Source organism: Gasterosteus aculeatus, chromosome 8 (genome assembly GCF_964276395.1).
Source record: "Gasterosteus aculeatus chromosome 8, fGasAcu3.hap1.1, whole genome shotgun sequence".
Lineage (NCBI taxonomy): Eukaryota > Metazoa > Chordata > Actinopteri > Perciformes > Gasterosteidae > Gasterosteus > Gasterosteus aculeatus.
In genome coordinates, this window is record NC_135695.1 from 15,382,258 (window position 1) to 15,395,509 (window position 13,252).

General features: G+C 40.8%; 1 protein-coding gene across 1 annotated transcript in view; it reads left to right on the forward strand.

The window, feature by feature from the left end:
• Positions 1–10,783, forward strand: part of adgrl2a (adhesion G protein-coupled receptor L2a) — a 153,461-nt gene extending 142,678 nt beyond the window's left edge. The window contains exon 23 of the mRNA XM_078108339.1: positions 10,746–10,783. Coding sequence (XP_077964465.1) covers positions 10,746–10,768 — 23 coding nt within the window. The 3' untranslated portion in view covers positions 10,769–10,783. The remainder of the gene's footprint in view (positions 1–10,745) is intronic.
• The last annotated feature ends 2,469 nt before the right edge of the window (positions 10,784–13,252 follow it).

A 13,252-nucleotide genomic window follows, 5' to 3' on the forward strand; every position in this document is an offset into this window, starting at 1 on the left:
AATGTCTGTTACGTCATTTTCAAATCTCCTGACCATCACCATGCCATCACATCTGCAATGACCCAAATCTTTTGTAGATGCTGTGCTCTCACAGGTACATGTGGCTTGAGGGTACTTCCATGTGGCACAGATTTAATTATGTGCCATATTAAGATTAGACTGATTTCAGGGACAAAAATAAATGATGGAGTCCCAGTATTCCAAGATGATGCAAAAGTGCAGCCAGAAACGCAGATAATCCCGATTGATTTAGCCCACTATCTCTGTGGCTCTTGAGAGTCGGACATAGAGAGAGTCTTCACTTTTAGTAATTGAATTTGGCATTAGTCATAGCTCAGTGACAACTTTTTTGATGATCGGAGATGAATGGGAGTATCCTTGAGTCACAAAATGAGTCATACAGAACCTCTTGCTGGTAGTCCTTAATTTAGACACCGTTGGGAGCGTCTGTCCTGAAACAACATTTATAGTCTGATATGGAAGCGTAAGTCACCACATGTTCCAAGATTCCTTCACAGCTTCCTGGTAAGGGGGTAATAACTCAACTTGTCACATCTGCTCACAGACCGGTCAAGAAGGATTAATCACAAATTCAAGTGGTTTCTAAACTGTTGGAATTACGACCATGACGGTTGTACTTTCCACCATAATCGTCTTACATGTTTCCGTCTGCACCACAGAAGTTGTTCTGAAGAGGAAAGGGCCAGCAGGACTTGATCATTGTTAATGAGACTGGGAGCCACTTAAGTGAACAGTCAAATAGAACAGCTGAAGTAGTGGTTATTCTGCATATTGTGACGATTCATTATTCCATGAACATTGGAACTTTTTGCTCCCTCTGATGTGTCACATAGAAACACTAAAAGTCCATTAGTAAAGTTTTTTTTATAAAGCAGCATGTTGTTCTTCTTTGTCACATGTCAAATGAAGGAGCAAGTTATAACAACTATCAAAATGAAAAAGCAAGAGAGAGAATACCTCCAGCAGTAATAGGCACCTACAGTATATAGGCAACTATTTGCACAATGAAACATAAATTGGGATCATAGAAGTAGAACAGAAGATAGAACCGTGGAACAGCATAGATAACACGGAAGTGTGTAAACTATGCTCCTAATGAATTCATTGAGTTAGCTAACATCTTAAAACGCAGCATTAAAGAATAATTACTAGTTCATTATCCAAAGACGCCAAGTTTACACCAGCTGAACAAAGTCAGGTGCCGCCGCCCCTGACAAGATTATACCAAGTACCGGTTATGATCAGGTTTGTTTGATTGGTGATTGGTGATTGTTCAGTTTGACAAACTAAACCGGGCTACACCTTCAGAGTTATCCAGTTATCTTTTGCAAGAGAAATGTGTTGATTTTGGATCAAGAGGTTGAAAAAAAAAAGAAAACGTTTCCACTAAACTTTGATGAGCATGGAAGGCCCTGCTAGTGCAGCTGGCATCCTCACCGGATGTGCACTCGATGGAACCAAACGCTTGCAGCTGTTTGAAAAGTTAATCTTTTCCGTTTGGGGTTTTTACTTCAATGTATAACATGTTGGGACTTTGTTTTTCTCTGGTGTTTTGATGCTTGATTTCAATTGTGCATTCCACGTTGTTGCTTCTGCTTTGGTCCATCTATCCTTGTTAAGGCAGCAGTGTGTTCATTCTCTCTCTTTCAACAGCCTATAAGGGTTTAGTTATTTAGTGAGTCTGCCAGAACGTTTCACTGACAAATTAGGGGCTGCAACTTTTTTGGAGTTTTGACAAACTGTCACCACACTTGAGCAAGACATGCTGTTGGATTGCTCACTTTTCCTTGAACTATTTTCCTTTTGAGTCAATTCGTTCTATAAAAAATTTGCAGGCTCGGGCAACACTTTCGTTTCACCAGACACGCTTCTGAGTTGAACATCTTTATTTACTCTATTTCTGTGCAGTTATCCCTCGGCCTCTCTTATTCTAGTTTGTAAGCTGGCACAGATTAGTTGACTTATTCATTACTGAGGGTGCCTGTTGGTGCCTGTTGCCGTCGATTGCAGAGCTTATCCAGTGTGATTAATGTTGGGTTTGTGTTACTACCAAACCAAACACTGACTGGTCTTTTAAAAGGGTCTCTACCACCAAGGGATGCATTGGAGAGATATACTTACAATATGTCCCATGCTGTCTGTTTTCCTGGTAATGTTTTATTCCATGAAGCCACTGAGGTCCATCTTTTTATTGCATGCCTGTGTGACTGCAGCTGGACCATCCCAAGATGAACCTAGTAATTCAAGTTACCCTTTTCAGCTATTGGACATTACATGAAATGGTCCAACAAGTAGTATTTTTTAAATAAGTACCTTTTAGAATGAACAGGAATCATCTGCAGCGGCCAGCACATGAGATGCACGATTAATGCATGAAGACTGAATTTCAAATTGTCTGTTTTCACTATGTATCTATAAACAATGCAAACGGTTTAACTCCGTGGAGATTTCGGCCTCTCGTTGACTGCGAGTACTGGTCTGATTTATTCATTGTTGACACAGAATATAATGCAGGTGAGGTCTGCTGATTCTCTGGTATTTTTCAATTTGTTTGAGATTTACCACTGTTAAAATCCTCTTTTCTGTGACATGGACATATCACTAATAATTGTCTTCCACATTGTGTGGTGTTTTGCCTGTCTCTGTGTGTGTGCGTGTGTGTGTTTTCTTGTCCACATGCCCCCTCACTGGTGGGCGCACGTTCATGCGTATGCAATATGCAATATGGAAGCCTCTACACAGCTTTAGCTCAGTTTTAGTATTGGACATGGGAAATTCCCTGAGGCAAGGATCCGCTCTCCACCCAAACAATGAGGTGCAGCTTTTGCTCTCTCGTTGAACGAGGGGAAGCCAGCCCGTTCAGAAGGTCAGCTCCGAGCTGTTGACATTGCTCCCTGGTTGCCTGTAGTTCTGGGCAGAGCCTCATTATCACAGGGTCTGCTTGGAAGTGAGTGGGCTTCGTTAGGAAGCATCTGTCAGTGCTGAGGGGGGGCAAAGGCAAGGGGAAAGGGCAGAGAAACTAGATCCTACTCTGTGGTCCATTCGCAGTGGCGCTCAAGGGCCAGTTGGCTGCAGTGTTATAGTCTGCTTTTGTGTGTGTGTGTGCGTGATTCTGGCATGTAGGTGTTTGTGCATGTGAGTGTCACTGTAATCCTGCAATATGTGCTGCAGTCAGTTAACTTAAAAGTATTTTTATCAGTAAAGATGACATGTCACACATTTTTCAAAATGTAGTTTGCGATGCTAAATATAGACCATTTTTTAAATGTGTAAAAGAGGACCTTGACATACATAAAGCAGTTACAAATTACAAAACCACACGGCACCTTGGGACCAAGGATAACGTGACAATAGAGATACTATTACAGCTTCAGTGTGGTTTATGTCTTCTGTTACACTTGAGACGTAATCGCTCAACTTGAGTAACTTTCTCATCCGTGCAACATCTCAAAAGATCTCCTTCAAAGAGCACAAAAGTTATTGACATTTGCCATGGCATGAAGGCAGAAAAGAAAAAGAAAATAACCCGACAGGAAATATCTGAGGCAACCGCCATGAAAGTAAAAACAATTGCCATTGCAGAAAGTCATTTTTTAAACATTATGGGGAACCAGATGAAATGTATGGTGGAGGTCTGCAGTATGTGTCAGATTTCATGTCTGTCACACTCGATCAGTGACCGGGGATAATGAGATGCTACATGCTGCCTCGTACTCAAGCTGGAAAACTGCTGTTCTGGTGCACATTAGAATCTGGGGAATTCCAAAAATCCAGCATCTGGTAAAAAAACAGAGTAACCCTCTGTGGCACAGCGGTCATTAACTTCTGGGATTTGCTGAGATATAATACCCTGTTGAGAAAAAGTTTCCACGCTGATGAGAACAGTTCGTCCAACTTCACCAATCTTCTGCCCAGCGGAAGCAATGCGAGTCAGGGAAGAAGCTGCCAATGCCTTTCTATTAGTACATATAATGGATATTAAATGATGACATACAGATGTAGTGGAAGAAGTATGTGCGCCACAGTGGAGCCGATTAAGTTGTACAAGGATGGATGTGGTGCTCCTTGAGTAAAAGTTTAGAGAGGGCGTCACAAAATTCTGGGTTTTAAAAGGTTTTGCGTGTAAAAGATTTGAAAAATTATAGTTTGTCACCGTGTGGGGAGAGCGAACTTGATATGCGGTTGTCTGTTTATTCAGTTGTGCATTGTAAAAAACTTTCCACAAGAAAAATACTGAACACTTATTTAATACATTTAGAAGATATTTTTCCCTGAATAGATTAACTTTTTCTCTCGGTGTGAGTTGTCCTACTGGGAGTCAGACCCCATCGTGGGTGGGAATCACCAGAGCTACCAACATACGAGATTACCACAATACAAAATCGTCCAAAACATTATTTTGGCCACATTTTTCATACAATAAGATAAAGTTTCAGTTCAAATCCTTTTTATTGCAGAACAACGACATTGTCCAGCAAACGGACTGACCAACACTGTCATGAAAATCCATCATAAATGTCATGAACCCGACAAACGGAACTGTTTGTGTTCCATTCTGAAACACAAAAACAGTGAAAGAAAGATGCACAAATACACAGATTTCGTTTCCTTGCTCAAAGTCAAATAAGTGCTTTTGTATGTTTTTTTTCCCCCCTGGACTCAAAGGTTCAACTTGTTGTGAACACCTTGTTTTACTTTTTTAGACAACATGACTTAGATGCAGGTAGATTACTCTTCACCCGGGGCCTCAACAAAAAAACAAAAAAAACAGTTCTGGCTTGATTATATTTCACATCATGGTAATCCCTCTGAATGTGACTCGCCCAGGAAACATTCACCATTGATGTGAAAGAGCCGTCGCTCGGTCACTGAGCTACAGCCGCGCAATCGATGGGAATCTTTAATAGCAATTTCCAGGAACCCTGATGCTATTGATTTCAGTCGACAAACATTTCTCTTTGATCGTTACAATCACAGCCTCGCGGCACGCTTCCAAGGGCTTCTTCTTATGCGAAGCTCACAATTGGTCTTGAAATGGCAATAAAGCCATGCTTGTTCCATCCTTTACCAGCTTGATAGAAATCAAAACACACAAATAATGTAACATGCAGAAAATAATTTGCTTAGTTGGCTGCTCTTTTTATATTTTTTATTTTTATTTTTCACCTCCTTACTGGGTGTCAGAACTTAATGGCAGCTTGAGCCAATTTCCTTTCCGTTTCCTATTCCGTAAAATGGCTCATTAGTTTCCAATGCACCCGTTGTTTAGCCTTATTGTTCTGCAAACCGATATTATATGATGAGAGTAAGAACACAGAAGGAGCTCTGGAGACTAATTAGAAGTCCTCAAACTTCAAAATCTGTTCAAAGTGTTGTTGTTGCCAACACACAGAGGCGGTGACCCAGGGTCTCATTTAATGTTTCTAAGTATCTATTAATGTTCCTTGGGTTATGTTTAGAGCTAAGGGAGGCACAGGAGCAGAAGCTGATGGATGAGAAACATTAGATGCCCGGCAGGGACTGAAGTCTAATATAATGCAGTCATATGTCTATTTTTTTCTTTGGTGTATTTCATTACATTTTTTCTTTTGTGGAATATATTTCTGTTTAAATAATGTATTGTTCCCTTTCTTCCGGGCTTCTCTCAAAAATCAATCGGTGGCTGTCTTCCCAGCGATAAGCATAGTTTATTAATGTTAGATCTTTATTGAGCCAGGAGGACCACCAGCACTGCTGCTGTCCACTGATAATTGACATATTCTCAACATGATCATTCTGTTCTTGTCCATGAGAGGCCCACAGGTGACCATAGTCATTCCATTTTCTGAAGAGGAAGCTTGGAGTTTGTACTCTGTATCCAGCATTTCGTGCAGTATTTGTATTTCCTGACGAGAGGAAAAAGTTTGTTTCTTCGGGGAGAAAGGAATCATTTTCAGCGCAAGGCCAAGCGTCGTGCAGAATAACACACGCTGAATGTGAGCTTTTGTAAAAAATAAAAAAAAATAAAAAAAGATATGCGCAAAGTGACCTTTAAATCTCACTCCCTTTTGAATGACTCTGGATGTGCCTTTCAGCCACACTTAAGTACATAGAGAGCAATGCGACCAATATCCCTCCGGAGGACTGGTTATTAGAAGCATCCACTGCGGCTGACAGTGATAACAGCATAAAACTGACAGAGCAATGTCGCTTTAACCCTAAGAATTTGCATATATATTACATAATTGGAAGATTAGAGACTTGAATTGCATCATTTTGTGCAGATATAATGATCTATATTTGGATGCATCTCAAAGCATATGCGACTTGTTTGTATGGCTCAACGCAACTATCAGCACTGACTGAAAGCCAAAGTAGTTGTTTGTTTTAAGCATCCATAATAATGATTTGATATGATGAGAAGGACAACAACCTTCTTGGACAAATTGGCTTAAAGATAGATACAGGATGGTCAGTAATGGCCCTCAGACAGGACAAAGCGCGATCATCAAATTTAGGACGTATGCCGGCCAAGTCGTTTATTTTTTTCCCAGTTTGGCTGCTAATGGCAAAGACGCGTGATATTAGATGCAACACAAACAAATGAAAAGTTGAGGATTGAGATGTGATGTATTACTGCAATAAGTCGTATCAGGGAAATGCATTTGCAATGAGTTCACTGTAACTGCAATTGACACACTTCATTTCTTCCTCATCTGTCATGTTTAGCGGCAGATGAAGGTAGATGTGCTTGGCTTAATTGCAAGGACGTGACACTTTATAAAGTTTGACTTTAGTCAGTCTGACTGAAACCAGGTTACGTATTTTAAGCGTCAAACAAAGCAGTTACACAATCAAATTGTGGTCATTGCATAAACAATTAAAATCACTCACGCCATTGAGATTAGCAGTGAGAAATGATGAAAATCCTCTTTCAAGTTGTAAAATGATGATAAATATATTATTCTTGAAAAACGTTTTGGACTGTTTATTGATAGAATTAATAAAAACACCCAATACAACATTGTGAATACCTCATATATCAAGGCTCTTCCTCATATTGGCCTCAACGATTGTGACAAAGTTGACATGGCTGATTTAAATTGGGCTAATCTTCTAGCCTAAAGTTTACGGTGGTCCAGTCTTTCTCATCTTAAAGACAAGCCAAATGTTGAGTACATGGTACAGTCGTGATGGACCGCAAAAGGCTACGATTATTGATTTGAAAGAAATGTTAACATTGGTGAATAATTACGAATTTCTGTAATCTCATTGTCGCAGCGTGCATTGACTGAAGAACAAAAAATTCTTACAAACTAATCTACTCAATTATGTGAGTATCTCTGCTTTTCTGGATGGTGCGTATATTCATTGTGGTCTCTAAGAAAACCTGACTTTTAATATTGCTTACACTCTGACACGCTGGCAGTAAAACAGGCTACGGATACAATTATTTTGTTTTTCCTCGAGTTGCTGACGGCTTGCTTTGTAAACGGAGAAACGGCGCTTCAACGTACTGCTTTGGAATTGCAGGACATAGCCATTTGCTGCAATTAAAAACACTTCTAATTAAATAATCTTTATCATGCTGCCCCGCAGCCACGAACATCATCATGACACTCGCGTGTGTTAGAGGGTTGATATAGTATTTCACTCAAAATCAGATTATGAATCCCTGATATAAGACTTCATTAGCACTGAACTTATTTAACCCTGACTACTCAACACCGCAGCGAGTCAACCGAGCGAGTGTTTGTGTTTTGTCTGCTATATCATTCATAAAAGCCGCTTCTATTCTAAGACAGCAGTAAAGCTTTCTTATAAAGTACTAATTGATCATAATGAAAGGCTAGATCCAGCTATCTGCCTACACGCGTCCAACATCAACAACATCTGGCCGCCATTGGCCTAATTATGGCAAGTAATGAGATGCTAATTTCACCACTCATACTGCATGCATGATCAGCCAGATTCATGTGAAACAGAACTTAATGACAAAACTAATAAATAAAACATCTTACTGTTGGTAAACATTAAGCAATTGAGGGAAAAATAAAATGTGAAGAAACATGGTCCCAATGATGAACAGTGCTTTTACATAATCACGTCCGTGCCTGAAGGATAATTTCTTTTGCGACACTGTTTACTGGTTTATGAGGAGACTGATGGGCCATTTCATTACCTCAGCGGTAATTAATGCATGAAATTAAGCAGCCTTTGATCAATTGTAGGGACTGGTATTATCAGAGATTTCATTATTGAATTACTTGATCAGCAGTACTGGAGCAGTGATGGTAAAAAGTTAGCATGACGTGCACTCAAATTATCCGATTTTGGTTAACATCGCCGTTGTCTGGCTTCTGTCGCACACTAATGGAGAATGTGCAATTGTTGAGAGATCGGAGCTCTGTGTCCTGGGAAATAAACTTAGCTCAGTGCGGTGGTTAAAAAATTGGCCATTATTTCTCCTCCGATAAGGCCGTAATATCGCCAGCCTGCATAAAGAACCGATCTCACAGTGAGATAAATTAGTCAACCAGACAACTGTTATTCGTCAACAGGCTTCGCTTGGTTCAACTGTTGATAAGGCACTGGTAGCCACCTATTATTTGTTATGGCTGTCATCTATAATGATATGTGTGAAAGAGATATTCAAGAAAGAGTGGTAATAAAGAATAATGTGACCAAGCCAAGAGAAATCTCAGGTAGCTTAATGAACAGTTCCATAACAACCGTCCTGTCCAGCATCTGTACGTTTCTCCCATTGAGGAAATACCCCGGCTTATTTTTACAGTTGTACATTTATTCCAATCAGCGGCATGTTCAACCTTTTTCATATGTAGATTAGTATACATCGCAAACATGAGTTTTTATTTGCATTACAGAGAGTTATAAGTAAGGAAACTGTAAATATAAACCAGACAAACAAAAACTGTTGGCTTTTCTCTCAAAATGGAATTATATTATAATCAACATCTTAGGGTAACATTATACTGTAGTATTGATCAGTGAGGCGGAATAGAAAGTTCTTTTCCTCAAACTACTTCTACGTTTCACATTGACAGTCCTAAGACTGTTAGTTTGATACCATATGAGAAACGAGAGGTTTGTGTAAGATGGACAAGCCAACCCTTTTTTATTTTTACCGAAACAGGGTTTATGTTTGCAAAAAAGTGAAATAATTCTTGACAATGGCAATATTTCAAACAAGCAGCTGCAAAGCATTTAAAAAAAAAAAAAAACTCAAAGCAGTCTTTGACTCATGAATTATTTCCCTCGGTTACTGAAGTCTTTGGCACTTGATCCCCAACTCTGTCGAGAGAAGGGATTTGAATTGATGTGACTAATGTAAAACAAGGCCAACTGTCAGATGTAAGCCAGTCACTGCTAGTGCACTTTTGCACCCTCTATTTCCTGGGCATAATGATGCATAGCCATCACACTTAAGCCCAGTCTAGTGCCTATCTATGGAAAAAGGTGTCAGTTGCAGCGAGGGAAATTATGCAGTCCACTAGTTCTCTGCCTAGCGTGGCATTTCGGCTGCGAGCCACTTTCCCTGAAGAAGAGATGACATGTTTATGAGTTATTCCCCTGATGGGGCCTACGCCTCGGAATACTTACTTGTCCTTTACCCATGACTGGCCCACCGAGGGAAGTTTATTGTCAATAACTGAATACATTTTTTCGTGGAGTATTCACAACGACCAGCCAAGCTGCCTGGCAGTCACGCAGAAAGAATCATTTGAAAACGGAAGAACTATGATCGCTCCACTGATAATTCAAATGATGGAATTAACCCTTTGAGTTTGATCATTTGTTCTCTTCCTGTTGCAGGGGTTGTAAAATGATGGCACATGCGTGCAATATATTAGTAATGAATCATACCAGTCGTTTTGGATGCAGAGGGATCTGAGAGCTCGCAGCCGTTTGAAAGTTGGCAGTGCCATGTGAATCCAAAAGAAGAATCGGGTGTGCCTCTCTTAACGTAACCTACTATTCCATTTCATAAAGCTGATTCGGTTGCCTTCCTAAGAAACACCCAGTTGAACATGAGATTCAGTGCTCTGCAAGTAAAACCCGTCATTAGTTAAGTTACGAACCGTCTCAACATCTTGCCTCACAAAGTAGATATCAACCGGATGCAGTCGTGTGGAAATACTGAGCAATGAACAGGGGGGCTAACAATGTGTTATCCATAAAGCGACATTAAGCATCTCAGAACGAAAGCCTCTGTGTAGTCTGCAGTCCCACATGAATAAGCACAGCTTTTGAAAAGAAGAGGAAAATAACCTGCAATAATTTGTCCCTCCAGTCGTGTGGAGACACTGCTCTGGTGTTCCTCTATTTGTCACTGTCAGCCACCAGACTGAGGATATGAGAAGGCGGCAGAAAGAATGGGAGCGATGGAGGGGGAGGGGGGGGGTGGTTGGTGGTGGCGAGAGGAAGGGGAGTGTGAAGAAAACGCTGAAGTATGTGATTAAGAATAATGAGTAAAAAATTGCATAAAGCCTTCTCCCAAATCACATATCAACTCCACGCCTGGCATTATCCCTGAAGCATCTCATCAGTCCTGGACCAAGTCCCCCTCGCTCTGCGACGCGAGCACATGTGCGCCCACCCACACACACACACACACACACACACACACATCTGTATCAGTCCATTAGCTGCTAACACGTGCTGCCAACTTCTCCCTCTCTTTCTCTTCCTCCCTCTTTCTCTCCCCTTGCTTGCCTGACTTTCAGCGGATCCACATGGTCTCGGGTAGTAAAAGCAACGGCGGGAACGAGACTCGTCAAGTTTCGCGTCAATACGGCGACCTTCCGTCCCCTCGCCCCGCTGTTCCACTAGTGCGGCAAACACGGCCAGGCCTGTCCTGTTATCTCCAAACGACTGTTTGGAGAGGCATCTCTATCAGAACGGTGGGAGAACGTCTAATGCATATCAATTGGAGGACTTAGATTTGTATTTGTTCTGCATTTGCTCTGTCCTGCTATGGTACACAGAAATGACAGCAGGGTCCACTGTATAAACTCTCAAAGCACTTGATTCTTGTTGGACTGCAATCTGTAAATGTTAAACATATGAGTCATTTCTCACTTTGTCACCTTTGTAGCGCAAAATATTTGATGTGCCAATAAAGGTTCAGAATGCTTTTTTTTGTTTTGTGTGGGAGGGATGGGGGGGGTTACTGAAACAAATCAAAGGCCCTCTTTTATCTGACATTTTTTAAATGCAAAACACCTTATAGACCTCCTGTAATCTCAGTAAATTGTCTTATTAACTAATGTTCACTAGCATTTACCTTCTCTGGCATCTAGTAGACAAAAAGCATCCCATTGGTGTCTTTCTATGATTCACTGCTGTTTTCCCCCCTTGTTGGATTCCAGTTAATATCTCTTATTTCCTATATTTGACAAGTGTACTCAAGTTACATATTCAATTTGTCTGTCTGCTATTTCATATAAGTAGCGGCTGGCTCATGGAAATTTGCTGCGTGAAAGCAACTCCCCAGGCTTTTTTTTTTTTTTTTTAGGTTTGTCACGGTGAGAGCACTTTGAACTAACTGCTAAACTGACTCTTTTTTTTTTTACCAGGAAAAATATTTTCTGTGAGGCTCTTGCTTGTTTGTCTGGTCTCTCTGGTGCAGGTTTTGTGCAGGTGCTGATTTGTAGCAAAACACAGCCGAAGGCCGTCTGGGCAGCTTCTGAAACGTGGCGCAGAGCGTCCGGTGGAATCCCAGGCATTGTTTGGTGCAGTTTGGAGAGGTCGGTGGGGAAAATGGGCGTACTCTGTGAATGGTGTACGGCTGAACACGTTTTTAATACTGGTAAAAACAAAAACTGCACCAGGGCCAGCTGAATTTAGAGCTAAAATGAATATTCAATTAGTCAACATTTAATCTGCAACTATTTCAACAGTGGACTAAATGTCTTAGTAACCTTTCCTGGTTCAAGCTTCTCAAACGTGAGGTTTTAATGCTCTGTCATATATAATAGTAAATTGTGTGTCTTATAAGGTCTGGATTACATTATATTTTTAAGACAACATTATTATGAAGTTAATGAAAAGGTAATATAAATTTGCAATGAATGTATACACTATCCTGCCTAGTGACACTTAATAATGTCAAAATTAGAAGCACCTCCACTTGATCTTAAGATAGTAATCTCTCACAGTGAATCAACAAATCAATCAATAAATAGAAAATCTTAATCGTCCTACCAGCATAGCGCCAAAAACCTGATCTCATATTTTTTCCAACGCAATTAAGAATTTAACAGCAGATGTGTTCTACTTGGTTTCAGAGGGGAACAGAGACAACGAGTATAATATACAGTATGTTGAATTCCATCGGAGAGATCTCAAAATCCTCCATAGCGAGTCAAAGTGCCGCTTCATTTGAACAGGATTGATGGACGGACTTGCCGAATGGCGCCTAAGTGAGTTGTGTGTTAGTGCATGAGCGCAGATCTCGATCGCTCTGTTTTACAATGCATTCCCCCATTACATTTAAAAGTCCACTGGTCCGTTTCATTGTCATGTCAATGACTGGTGTCAATCCATATTATGTGATAATTCATGGGTGTGATTTTAGACACCTGCTGCCTCCAGTGAACACTCACACCAGGTGGGGAGGGGGGAGTGGATGAAAGCCATCTGTTAACGGGTGATGTTGACTGCCGCTGGATAAAGAAGCAAAGTATCTGCTCCCTACAGCACAGATGAAGACGCCATACAAGGGGCCTTGTGTCACAAAAAGCCCAGATATTTTAATTACACTGCCGTCACTTGGCCTATTAAGTGCCACTCAACCTCTTTTCACACTGCCACATATGCGTTTTTTAAGCGAGCAAAGGGATAAGAGGGTGCGGGGAGTTGGCGACAGATGAGCGGCAATACACTGTGAATTAAAGTTATGCCTAAAAGCCATTACACATGGTGAGGGTCAAAAGCTGACACAAATGCTCTCACACTCTGCTGGCCATGAGGGTCTTACAAGACTATAGAATCAGTGAGCTGAAATTTGTATCATGACTGTAGACCTGTAGACAGAGTTATTTTGGATTGTTAATCAATAAGTTATAACCGCAGTTTTTGACACACGCCCCCTGCATTGTAATGGTCAGCTCTTTTAGCAGACGGCCAACACACTTTGCTTTGTCAATGCTCATCTACGTTGGTCTACAGGTGATCACGCCCACCTTTCTTCACAACCGAGAGAAAAAGAAAAGTCAGACGTTCCTGCTTT